Source organism: Cnephaeus nilssonii (assembly GCF_951640355.1).
Source record: "Cnephaeus nilssonii genome assembly, chromosome: 21".
Taxonomy (NCBI): domain Eukaryota; kingdom Metazoa; phylum Chordata; class Mammalia; order Chiroptera; family Vespertilionidae; genus Cnephaeus; species Cnephaeus nilssonii.
The window spans coordinates 441,126-454,030 of record NC_137092.1 but is presented as its reverse complement, the minus strand read 5'-3'; the positions used below and the strand labels follow the sequence as shown (position 1 = coordinate 454,030).

The window sequence follows — 12,905 nt, the reverse complement described above, 5'->3', positions numbered from 1 at the left end:
TCCCCTCTACCTGGCAAAGCCTAAAGCTCACACAGGACAGGCAGGATAGATAGGGGACCGGGACATGACCCGCCCAGATAAGGGGGAATGGCTTACATGCTTAGGCGGGTGAGGGCCAGTTCCAGGAACCAGCACTGGGCATGGGGAGGAGTCCAGGTGTCTCTGAGGGGATCCACGGGAAGGAGTCTCTGTTCTGGCCCAGATCCAGCTGGATCCAGCTCGAGGGTCCACGAGGGTCAGGCAGTGTTCACCTCATGGAACAGTCTCCCCTGCACAGCACACGGGGTAAACAGCTCCTTAGTGAACCCTGCCTGCGTGATCTAGTGGTGTGTGCCCCATTCCTGAGAGGACCCTCACCAACACAGAGGCCTCCCCATGACTCAGGCTCACTCTTCCTTTCCCAGCCATGGGCTCTGATCTTCACGTTGAAATGAAGGGCTATGAGGATGGAGGGATCTGTGTGGAGTGCACGTCTGCAGGCTGGTACCCGCAGCCCCACATGGAGTGGAGAGGTGAAGGGGGAGAGAGCTTGCCCGCCATGACAGCGCCTGGGGCTGCAGATGGAGAGGGTCTGTATGCAGCCACGTCATCTGTGATCCTGAAAGGCGGCTCTGGGAAGGGGGTCTCCTGTGTCGTCAGAAACCCCCTGCTCAGCCAGGAGAAGACAGCCAGGGTCTCCATTGCAGGTGAGTGCCCGGCCCCACACTGTGCTCAGCTTTGGCCACTTGGAGAAGGAGGCCTGACTGTCTGCTGCTGACCTGGGTCTTTGCAGTGAACATAAGGCTCAGAGCAGGGATCTGGGTGCCCTTTGCCCCATGAAGCTGTTTAAGTCACAGACATTTTCTGAGCATCCCTGCTGCCACCCACTGGGACAGGCAATGGGGATGGGGAAATGGTAAAGGTCAGCAAACACATGACAAAGTGGGGAAATATGTGCAGACATGTCCTGGAGAAAGGGCTAAGCTCCTCAAACATAGAACAGCTCAGTAGAAAATGAATGGTTCCCAGAAGGAAATACCTCAGGAAAGGGTATCCTGTCTCACTGAACAGGGAGATGCTTTCACCTGTGAGATTGGCAGCAAACAAAACCATGTCGTTGGTAACACTGATGGCAGGATTGTGGGGAGACAGTCAGTCTTTGATGTTTGTTGCTATTATTTGGTATATTTTTGTATAAATTGACACAGCTTATATCCGGGTGCAGTAGAACAACTTGATCCAAACTATTTATTTATTGACCCAAACTCCCAGTTCTAGGAATTTATCTGACAGATCAGCTCGGGGTTGTGTGAAATGATTGATGGACAAAGTTATTTCTTTTAAAAAAATATATTTATATTGATTTGAGAGAGGAAGGGAGAGGGGGAGAAAGAGAGGAACATCAATGATGTGAGGGAGCCATAGGCAGGCACCTGCATGCCCCACACTGGGGAACAAACTCACAGCTCAGGCATGTGCCTTTGGCCTGAATCAAACCTGGGACCCTTCAGTCCACAGGCAATGTTCTATCCACTGAGCCAAACCAACGAGCACACAAAGTTATTTCTCAGTGCATCAGTTATAATAACAAAAAGTCAGAGACAGTGCAAATGCCACTCATGGGGACTCCTGTGCAGAGGAGGAAATTCTGTACTGTTCTCCACAGTGGCTGCACCAGTCTGCATTCCCACCAGCAGTGCATGAGGGTTCCTTTTTCTCCACGTCCTTGCCAGCACTTGTCATTTGTTGACTTGTTGATAATAGCCATTCTGACAGGTGTGAGATGGTACTGCATTGTTGGTGTGATTTGCATCTCTCTGATGATTAGTGACTTTGAGCAGGTTTTCATATGTTTCTTGGCCTTCCTTCTGTCTTCTTTTGAAAAGTGTCTATTTAGATCAGTTGCCCATTTTTTGATTGGATTGTTTATCTTCTTTTTGTTAAGCTGCATGAGTTCCCTCTAAATGTTGGAGATTAAACCCTTATTGTTGATATCATTGGCAGATATGTTCTCCCATGCAGTGGGCTTTCTTGTTGTTTTGTTGATGGTTTCCTTTGCTGTGCAAAAGCTTTGTATTTTGATGTAGTTTCATTTGTTTATTTTTTATTTAGATTCCATTGCCCTAGGAGCAGTATCAGTGAATCAAATGTTTTTTCTGCATCAATTGATATGATTATGTGATTTTTGTCTCTCAGTTTGTTTATGTGATGTATCACATTTATTGATTTGTGGAAATTGTACCATACTTGCATCCCCGGAATAAATCAAACTTGGTCATGGTGTATGATCTTTCTAATGTCATGCTGGATTCAATTTGCTAGAATTTTGTTGAGGATTTTAGCATCTACGTTCATTTTGGCCTGTAGTTCGTTCTCTCTCTCTATCTCTCTCTCTCTCTCTCTCTCTCTCTCTCGGTGTCTTTATCTGGTTTTGGAATTAGGGTAATGCTGGCTTCATAGAAAGAGTTTGGAAGTGTATATTCCTCTCGAATTTTTTGGATAGTATGAGGAGGATAGATTTTAGTTCTTCTTTGAATGCTTGGTAGAACTCCCCTGTAAAGCCATCTGGACCAGGGCTTTTGTTTGCTGGAAGATTTCTGATCAGTGCTTCAATTTCTTCGGTGGTTACCGGGCTATTCAGGTTATTTTCTTCTTCCTGATTGAGTTTTGGGAGCTTGAATTTTTCTAAAAATATGTCCATTTCATCTGGGTTGTCCATTTTGTTGGAGAGTTGTTCATTGTATTTTTTAATAATCTTTGTATTTCTGTGGGATCGGTTGTAACTTCACCTCTTTTGTTTCTGATTTTGTTTATTTGGGTCCTCTCTCTTTGCTTCTTGGTGAACCTGGCTAGAGGTTCATTAATCTTGTTTCTCCTTTCAAAGAACCAACTGTTGGTTTTGTTGATCTTTTGTAATGTGGGGTTTTTTTGTGTGTCTCTATGTCGTTTATCTCTGCTCTCATTTTTATTATTTCCTTCCTTTGACTTGTGCTGGTCTTTTCTTGTTGCTCTCTTTCTAACTCTTTGAGTTGTAGGGTTAGATAATTTATTACAATTTTTTCTTGTTTTTTGAGGTAGGCCTGTAGAGTTATGAAATTTACTCTCAAGACTGCTTTCGCTGTGTTCCATAAATTTTGGATTATTGTGTGTTCATTGTTGTTTGTTGCGATAATGCTTTTTTATTTCTTCTTTGATCTCTTTGGTAACCCAATCATTGTTTAATAGCATGCTATTTAGCCTGCATGTGTTTGTTTTTTCATTGTTTTTATTGTAATTGATTTCTAATTTTATAACAGTGTGATCTGAGAAGATGCTTGATATGATTTCTATCTTCTTGAAGTTGAAGAGACTTTGCCTGTGCCCCAATATGTGGTCTATCTTTGAAAATGACCTGTGTGCACTTGAGAAGAGTGTGTATTTTGTGGCTTTGGGTTGAAATGCCCTGAAGATGTCAATTACTTCCATCTGATCTAGTGAGTCATTTAGGATTGATGCTTCTTTGCTGATTTTTTGTTTAGAGGATTTATCCAGTGGTGTTAGTGGGGTATTAAAGTTCCCTACTTTGACTGAATTGCTGTCAATCTCCCCCTTGGTATCTTCCAGAAATATTTTAATGTATTTGGATGCTCCTGTATTGGGTGCCTATATGTTTACCAGAGTTATATCTTCTTGTTGTATTGCTCCCTTTAGTATTGTAAAGTGGCCTTCCTTATCTCTTGTTATGGCCTTCACTTTGAGGTCTAATTTATCAGTTCTAAGTATTGCTACCCCACCTTTTTTTTTTTTTTTCATTTTGACTCATCTGAAAAACCTTTTTCCATCCCTTCACCATCAGTCTGTGTAAGTCCCTTGTTCTGAGGTGGGTCTCCTGTAGACTGCAGATATGTGGGTCATGTTTTCTTATCCATTCAGCTATCCTATGACTTTGGATTGGGGCATTTAATCCATTTACATTTAAAGTTATTATTGACAGGTACTTTTTTGTCACCATTTTATTCTTCATGCCCGTGTTCCTTCTTCCCTTCCAACTTCTTCTTTTTACAGAAGACCCTTTAGCATTTCTTGCATTGCTGGTTTGGTGGTAATAAACTCCCTGAATTCTTTTTTGTCTGTGAAGCTCCTGATTTCCCCCTCAACTTTGATTGATAGCCTTGCTAGGTATAGTATTCTTGGATTCAGACCCTTCCTTTGCATGACTTTGTATATTTCCTTCCATTCCCTTCTGTCCTGATGTGTTTCTGTTGAGAAATCAGTTGATAGTCTGATGGGAGATCCCTTATAGGTATTTTTCTGTGTCTCTCTGGCATCCTTTATGATTCTTACTTTGTCGTTGGTGTTTGCCAATTTAATTATAATGTGCTTTGGCATCAGTCTTTTGGGGTTCATTTTGTTTGGGACTCTGTGAGCTTCTTAGACTTCTGTGAGTTTTTTCTTTCCAATATCAAGGAAGTTTTCTGTCATTATTTCTTCAAACAGGTTTTCCTCCCTTTTATGCGGATGTTGTTTCATTTTGTGTTGTCCCAAAGTTCCCTTAGGCTCTCCTCCTATTTTTTAAGTTTTTTTTCTTCTAGTTGATGCTCTGCTTGGGAATTTTTTCCTATCTTGTCTTTAGGTCACTGATGCTGTCCTCCACTTCTTCTAGTCTACTGTTGATGCTTTCTATCATGTAATTATTCCAGCTATGTTCTTCATTTCCTCTTGATTCTTCTTCATTTCCTCTTGATTCTTATACATATTGTTGAATTTGTCTTCCATCCTTTTCAGCGTCCTTATGACCATTGCTCTGAAGTCTTTCTCTGACAAATTGCTTGCCTCATTACATTCACTTCCTTTTCTGGTGATTCCGTCTTTTCTTTTGTATGGGGCTGTTTGTCTTCCCATGTTTGCTCCTCTCAGCGTGTTTCGTTATGTAGTTCTCTCTCTCCTGCATTGACTTAAAGGCACAAAATACAACACAACAAGACACAACACACAGGGCACCAAACACAAATGGATTCACGATACCATAACCCCAAATAAAGGGGACCACCAGAAAAAGGAGAATTAGGGGAGAGAAAAGAGTGCGAAAGGTGAAAATGTAAGAGAGAAAAGAAAGAGAAAAGAAGGGGAAAAAATATATGTATGTGGGGAGAAACTCCAAAAACAAAACAGAACAACTAATCCAAAAAATGCAAACAACAAACACCCAAACAACAAACACTGAGATGAATCTGAAGAGGCAGAGCTTATTTCTCTCTCTAGGCACAGGGGTCCTCAAACGTTTTAAACAGGGGGCCAGTTCACTGTCCCTCAGACCGTTGGAGGGCCGGATTATAGTTTAAAAAAAACTATGAACAAATTCCTATGCACTTGTTATGGCCTTCACAGCACAATATCTTATTTTGAAGTAAAAAAACAAAACGGCAAACCACCAGCTTGTGGCCCGAGGGCCGTAGTTTGAGGATGCCTGCCTAGGGGATCTCTGACCTTTCTGTCCACAGATTGCCTCACCAGCTGTGTTTAATTCTCCAATTCTGGTTGGGTGTTATTTGATGCAGCTGTTTCTTCCTTCTCCTCTGTGAGAAAGTGCAGGATCCATCAGTGTATTTGGCTGCCACCTTGTCTCCCCCTGGACAAACGTTTTAGGTGCCCGTGGCCGGGGAGGCTGGAGTCTCCGTGTTCGTGGGTTCGCAGCTGAGGGAGCTGGTTTCTGGGCATTGTGGTTGTAGGGTCCTGGGAGGATCTGAGGTCTCCCTGGTTGAAGGTAAGGCTGGACTTCCGATCACAGCCGCCCTCCCCTTCAAGATAGTGTTGTCTCTGCAGCAGAGCTGGACGCACCAGGAGAGATTCCAGCATCAGTAGAGGCTGCCCGGCCAGGGGAGCCTGGTCCTCCAGTCCTCGACAGCCCTGTGGAATATAGCTGTCCCTCAGTCACACATACAGACACTCTCTGCACATCCAGGCACTCTCCTTTTACTCTCTCTCTCTCACACACACTATCTTGCAGCCTGCTGTCCCGTTGGCCACCATCTTGGATCTCAAAGATATTTATGTTTTTTAAATGAATAAACTCTTGCATGGCACTGCTGTTGTGTTAGGAACTTAAGAAGCATTAATTTAATATTCTTGCCGATTAGGACACTGGGAATAGAAAGGCTAAGTCATTAGTTCAAGGTCATAGAGCTGCTCAGCAGAAGACCCAGAATGTGAACCCAGCCCTCCAGCCCCAAAAGTCACCTTCTGACTGATGAGACGTGATAAAGGGGGGAGGAGGGTGTGAGTGGAGAAGAGACTCCAATGACTTTGTATGTACATTATATTCGAACTATTCCCACATGAGAGCCAGACATTAGAAACTAGTCTACATGACGGGTAGAGTTTTGGGCACTTTGGGAAGAGAAATGTCACTTCCTCTCCCAAGAGACCCCAGTGACCCCTTCAGGCCAGTGGCTGAGGCTTTCCCTCTGCAGATCGCGTCTTCTCCAGCACGAAGCCCTGGCAGGTGGCTGTGGGGGTGACCATTCCGGTTCTGCTGGGGCTCCTGGCGGGGGCAGCGTTCTCATGGTGGCGACTCCAGGCCTTGAGGCAGTGGGAGCGAAGCGCCAAAGGTGAGTCCTGGCTGCAGGTGGGTGGGACCTCCCTGCCCTCGGCCGCCTACCCACCGTGCTGGTCCCCCTTTCATTCCCCATGACAGCACATTCTCTTTCTTCTTATTTCCAGAGACGCTGCAGGAGGCGCTCAGTAAGTCCCGATCCCCTGCCAGGAGGGTTTGGGGTCCCTGGTTACCCCATCACTGACCCCTCCCGTTTCCCTGCAGGGTGGAAGAAGCTGCAGTACCTGGCACGTGAGTATCTGGACCCACATCTGAGACTCTCTGCTGGGATCTGTCCAGCCCCTTCCTCACCCCTGACCTTCCAGGGGAAGGAATGAAGACGCTGATGGGGAGGTCGGGCAGGGTTTCCTCCCTGGAGAAAGGGGTCAGGGACTCTCCACCAGGCCCCCCGGCACCCGGATGTCCAGGGAACCCCGGAAAGGAGAGGGGAGATGGACTCAGGATGGGAGGTCCTCCTTCCCTGGCTGCTCTACAGGATCTATAGGCTGCTGAGAGGAAACCGGAAGGAGAGAGAACATTCTCTTCAAGAGGATGGGCTGGTGTCAGTTGTCTCAGATTTATCATAACTGCTGAAAAGCAGTGTCTGAAATTCTCTCACTAAGTCGCCCAATTCTTTTTGGAAAATGGCAGGAAATCATGCAGATTGAGGTGGATGGGTTCTAGCACACACATGCATACACGTATGCACACGGCAAGCCTAGCGAGGTACAGGAGGAAGACAGGCACCTCGGATGCCAGGGGCACGGGATCCATGACCCCAGTGGGTGCCTGGCCCACGGACAGCACCGCACCCTGTGTATAGTGGGATTCTCCTTCTCCCTTAAAGGAAGGCTTCTCGTTGCCACACCCCAATGGCCAGCATCACTGCAGTTGATGGTCATTATTAAGGAACAGAAGGGGGACTTTCACACAAGCCCTGTGATGCTGAGGTAGATCTGACCACAGAGCCGGCTCCTCAGTGACTAAGTGGCTCATGGGAAAAACACAGGGTGGACATGCTGGGCACAGGGATGGTTCTCAGGTTGGCATGTGAGAGATTTATGGCACAGGATGTCATCACGCTGCTCAGAATGATGTGCAATTTAAAACGTATGAATTCCTCATTTCTGGAATTTTCCATTTAATATTTTCCAACTGTGGTTGACAGAGGGTAACTGAAATTTCTGGAAGGGAGACGATGGTTAAAGGTGACTGCTGTTCAGACACGTACAGGACAGACCTGCAGGTGCAGCTGGGAAAGCCCCACTCGGTGCCTGTGGGTCATTGGGTGCAGGTGACCTTAAAGAGGAGGGGGAGCAGGGAACTGAACAGGCAGAGGGAGGGAGGTGTGGGGTCAACAGGAAGAGAGAGGAAAGGACTCAGAAAGGACAGGTGAGGTAACTCTGCCTGTCTTCCTTTACGGTGACAGGTCTCAGGCCTATGCTGGTGAGTGACTCATGCTCTCTGGTCCTGGCACCTGTGTACAAAGCCCTTCAACCCTTTCTGTGCCGGTGAGGGATCATCAGACCCTGGTCAGAGCTCATGTTCTGTGGAGGACCACCCTGCCTTTCTGGACCCCCAGAGAGGACCTTCCAGCTCCAGCATCCCCTCACCTGCTGCCACACGCCCACTCCTGGGCAAAGCTTGGCCCCATCACCCATAGCCCCACCGTGATGGCAGGAAGCCCTACATTCTGAGAGCCTTTATGCCTCTTCCTCAGAGCTGTGGGGGAAGGAAACTAGGTATTGGTGGGAAGGAGAGGGAAGAGGCTCAGTGAGGAGAATGGTGGGGGGAGAACAGAAATGATGACCTTTCCTTGATAACCCTTCACTAACCTGGTGAGCGAATGACTGTGTGTTCCCTGGAAGAACAACAGAGGAGCCCGGCTCCCTTTTTCTTCTCCAGCTCTTGACTGGGGGACATCGCAGTGGGTGGCATGAGGTCCCCACAGTGCGCCCATCTGCTGCCAAGAGAGCCAGGGTCAGCTTCTGCCCTTGGCTTCCCCAAATCTGTGTGGGATGGAGGATGCATGAGGGGTACAGCAGGGGGCAGGAGGGATAGGGAGGAGGTGATTTGGCCCATATGCTGTTCCTATTGCCCTGAGCCTCCTCAAGATGTGCTGTGTCTCTGAGTCCCTTTGTGATGATGGTGGTCAATCCTTCTATGTGAGGGTGGAGGTAAGACTAGATGAAGTGATGTGTGTTGATTGAAACTCCTAGAGGGAAGCGAGGGCCTGTTCGTGATGGGTGTGTGTCTGACGGTAATGATCACAGGAAAAGATTCTTAAAACCTAAGAACAATGTAGGCGGGTCATTAGATTATGAAAGACCATATTATAGACTCATTTACTCATAGGGGCATGGGGTTAGAGCCACTTAGTCACTATGTGTTAGTCTGCACAGACTATTCACCACTAACGGACCTGTTACAGTACATTTTTTAACACATAACTCGGGTACTAATGATTGACAGGACAAAGGGACAAGGAGTGTGCCAGCACCAGCCATCCCTCCTGTGGTCTTGTGGTGGGTGGTTCTTCATAATCGATACCATCACGGTTGGTGTTGACCTCCGCTGTCATGTCATTCTAGTGTTACTAACAAACTGTTCATGGCTACATTTTATGGAACACACATCATCATCATCCTGAAGGCTTTGGTGTGCCTGCTAAGAACAGTGAGGTTGGTCAAAGGTCACAGCATGAAAAGATAAAGGAAATCTGAGACAGAGATGGTGTTGGTTTGATTCAGGCACATCTACCCAGTGATTACAGAGGGTTTAGGGAAGGACCTACTTCCAGAGGCCGGGGTGGTGTTAAGGGAAACCACAAGGATGACCAGTGCCCCAGGGTCACAACAGTGGGAGCTGTCACCACCTCCAGGCCCAAGGCAGAGGGATGGGGAGCAGTCACTGGAGCCCTGAGGAGGCTGGGGCTCAGGGAGAGGCTGCCTGAGAGGAGGCATGCTCTGTTGCAGCATCTCCATCACAGGAAGTGGGAAAATCGGGGCTGTGCCTCTCTTTCCTTCCCTCCAGTCTTCAGCCAATATCTGCCCTTGGCCAAAGCCAATAGGTGACCAGAGGCAGCGAGCCCAGTGATGCTTCCCAAGGAGGATGGATTCCTGGGCAAAGAGGGTGGGGCAGATGGGGAGTGAAGATCACATAGAGCCCAGCACGGCCCCAGCACAGCAGAGACCTGGTCCCTGTGATCACACCAGGTGCTTCCTAGATGCCTGGCCTTGGGCTCAGTGTAGCTCACATCCTGTGTGATTCTGCCCTAAAGATGAGTGCTTTTATTCTCATGTTACAGACATCACATTGAGAGTGTGACATTACATAGCGTGTGTGTGTGTGTGTGTGTGTGTGTGTGTGTGTGTACAAAGACCATGCAGAAAAGGAAGTCGTCCAGCTCAGGAGGGTAGAACAAGGGCTGGAATTGGAATCCATGTGACTGTGCAGCACAGGTGGACACAGTCGTTCTGGGGAGGAAACAGGAGGAAGATAGAAGGAAGGGGGCCACTTGAGAGGGCGGGTTAGGCAGACCCCAGCCCTCCTCACCCTCCCTTCCTCACTGAACACCAGGCCCTGTGGTTTCTCTTGGCTTTGCTGAGGGTCATACTCAGGGCAGCTGGGACCGCAGGTTCTGGGCTCAGGTCTCACCAGCCAGACCCAAGCCTTGGAGCCTGAGGCTCTCAGGTCTGGAAACCATGCCTGACTCCACACCATTGGAACTCTCTGCAGCGGACGTGACTCTGGATCCAGACACTGCACACCCCAACATCCTTATTTCTGAGGATCAGAGGAGCCTGAACTATACAGAAGCAAGTCAGAGCCTGCCAGACAACCCCAAGAGATTTCAATATCGTTACTGTGTGCTGGGCCGTGAGAGCTTCTCATCAGGCAGACACTTCTGGGAGGTGGAGGTGGGGAACAAACAACAGTGGCTATTTGGGGTGTGTAGGGAGAACGTGAAGAGAAAAGATTATGTTAAAATATCACTTCAGAATGGATTCTGGACAATAGCACGGTTGAAGGGAAATGACTTCCACGCTCGAACAGATTCCTGGACCAAACTCACAATTGCCAACCCTCCTAAAAGAGTGGGGGTGTTCCTGGACTATGAGAATGGGGAGGTCTCGTTCTATGATGCCATGGATGGATTGCACATTTACACCTTCCCACCGACTTTCTTCTCTGGGCCTCTTTTACCTCTTTTCAGGGTTTACTCAGAGGAGCCCACTGCCTTGACCATTTGCCCACCACCAAATGGCGTGGGTTTTTACTCACAGTGTTTCCCTTCCCTGCAGCTCAGAACAGCCTCACACTCAGCTCCTGGCTCTGAGACCATTCAGGCAGTAGGTGAGCCTTTGCTTCCTCATGCCCTGTCCTTGCCTGAAGACCTGCTTCACAGCAAACCTCAAGCAGGAACATACCTGCTAAAAACTCACTGAGTGAAGTACTTCACTAATATTCAACTTTTCCACATGACAGATGAGCAGATCCGGGTGCAGGAAGTTAACTTTCCAAAGTGACTCAGTTATCTTCCTGCACCCATAGCTCACACTCACAGATAACTTAGAATGGGGTGGGTGCTGGGCTAAAGGCTTCAGGTGACTTTCACTCACCAATCCTCACAGCACCCCTGTGAGGTGGCCTCATTGAACGTGTGGAAAGGGAGGCAGGGCCCAGGGAAGTGACATGTAATTCATGCAGAAACTAGTGCTGCTGGGAGGTGTTTGACCTCTGACCCTCCCTCTAGCTCCAGTCTGTTCCTTTGCAGCCAGTGTTCCTGTTGGGCAGGGTCATGGGCAGCCTGAGGTTCCTTCTCTGGGCCTCAGTGTGAAGGTCACTGTAGGTGACTACGAAGGCCACACCCACCTGGTTCCTTCAAGGGGGACTGTCAGAGCCATGGCCCACTGCTCCATTGGCTGGCTGTCCATGATTACGTCGTCCACAGAACGAATTCACAGTGACCACATCACCTGGGGCTGAGAAGGGACTAGAGGCCAAACTCCTCACCAGCTTGTGACCTGTGATCATGAAGCCCAACCAACCCTCCAGCTTCATCCCTGAAGCTCACGTGTGAGGCATGAATTGGGGAAGGGAGCCAGGTGAGCTGCAGTGGACTTTTTCTCACACTGTAGCCCCATCTCCAGGAAAGGGACACGCCACGCTGAGCATGCGTTGATATTCCCGGAGGTTCTTTAACTGTTGGGTCCTGGGGAAGAGCCACTCCATCACCATCACTGTGATTGGTCACCACTGTGTCCCCTCCCCCCGGCAGGTGGTTGTCAGGTTGCATTTGTTAAATAAATTGGTTAATAATCTCTCTTCAACTGAGATTTCTTCCTCAGAGTTTACCCACCACATTTTCACAAAATCCCTATTGTATTAGCTGTGTATGCTGCTGTAATAAAACCCACAAATTTTATGACCTAATGCAGCACAGATTCCACACTTCACATTTCTGCAGGTGAGAAGCCCAGCGTAGCCATGGCTGGGCTGATTCCAGCTCTCTGCAGGCTGGGCTCCTTTCTGGAGGGTCTAGGGAGCAGTGTGATTCTTGCTAATTCTGGTTGTTGGCAGAATTGAGTTCCCTGCAGTGGTGGGACCGAGGGTGCCATTCCTTGCTGGGGTCAGAAGAAGCTGGGAGCACTCCAGGCTGGGAGCATCCAGAGTTGTTTTCTCAGGAGGGAGATGTGAGGGAACAAGTCAGGTGAAGGGAATGGCCTGGGGAACAGAGACCCTGCAGTGGAAGAACTGCTAGTGGGACTGATGCTCGTGTGCTGACTGCAGTGTCAAACTTAGAAGGTCGCATGTTGTAATGTACCCCGTGAGTAATACACAGGACGCAGAACCAAATCAATGAGTCATTTAATCAGTAAAGCCGGGGACTGTGAGGGAGATGGGGCTCCAAATCTCGCAGCCCTGAATGTGGTAACAACAGGCTTATACAGGCAAATATCACAAAGGTATCAATCACATCTTTGGGTTTGGAATGAGGAACTGGTTTGCAAAAAGCAGTTACAGAAGCTAAATTGAGGAAGTTAGTTATCTACAAAGATTAATTATAATTTTAGTTCTGGGAGCCACTGAGTCAAGGAAAGAAATTTCTGGTTCTGGTCCTCAGGCACAGAAGAATAACCTTTGTGATGTGGGCCGGCAATATTCTGGGGTGATTTATGTGAGTTTCCAGGTCTCAGTCTGGAACTGAAGTTACTACCCTATTGTTTATGCAAGCAGGTGTGTGCAGAAGCCAGAATAGCAGGGTCAAAGTTTAAGCAGCAGTTTTTACCCGAGATGAATGCTACTAGGCTTCAGTGGAGGCCTCCAGAGAAACATTTAGGCACAGGTGGGG

At 47.9% G+C, this 12,905-nt stretch overlaps 1 protein-coding gene across 1 annotated transcript in view; it reads left to right on the top strand.

Moving 5' to 3' along the window:
* The window catches only part of LOC307093722 (butyrophilin subfamily 3 member A1-like), a 30,185-nt gene extending 18,302 nt beyond the window's left edge, over nt 1-11,883 (top strand). Inside the window, exons 11-15 of the mRNA XM_079762015.1 lie at nt 405-686; nt 6,429-6,566; nt 6,679-6,699; nt 6,776-6,802; nt 10,289-11,883. Of these exons, the coding sequence (XP_079618141.1) occupies nt 405-686; nt 6,429-6,566; nt 6,679-6,699; nt 6,776-6,802; nt 10,289-10,998 (1,178 nt within the window). The 3' untranslated portion in view covers nt 10,999-11,883. The remainder of the gene's footprint in view (nt 1-404; nt 687-6,428; nt 6,567-6,678; nt 6,700-6,775; nt 6,803-10,288) is intronic.
* The last annotated feature ends 1,022 nt before the right edge of the window (nt 11,884-12,905 follow it).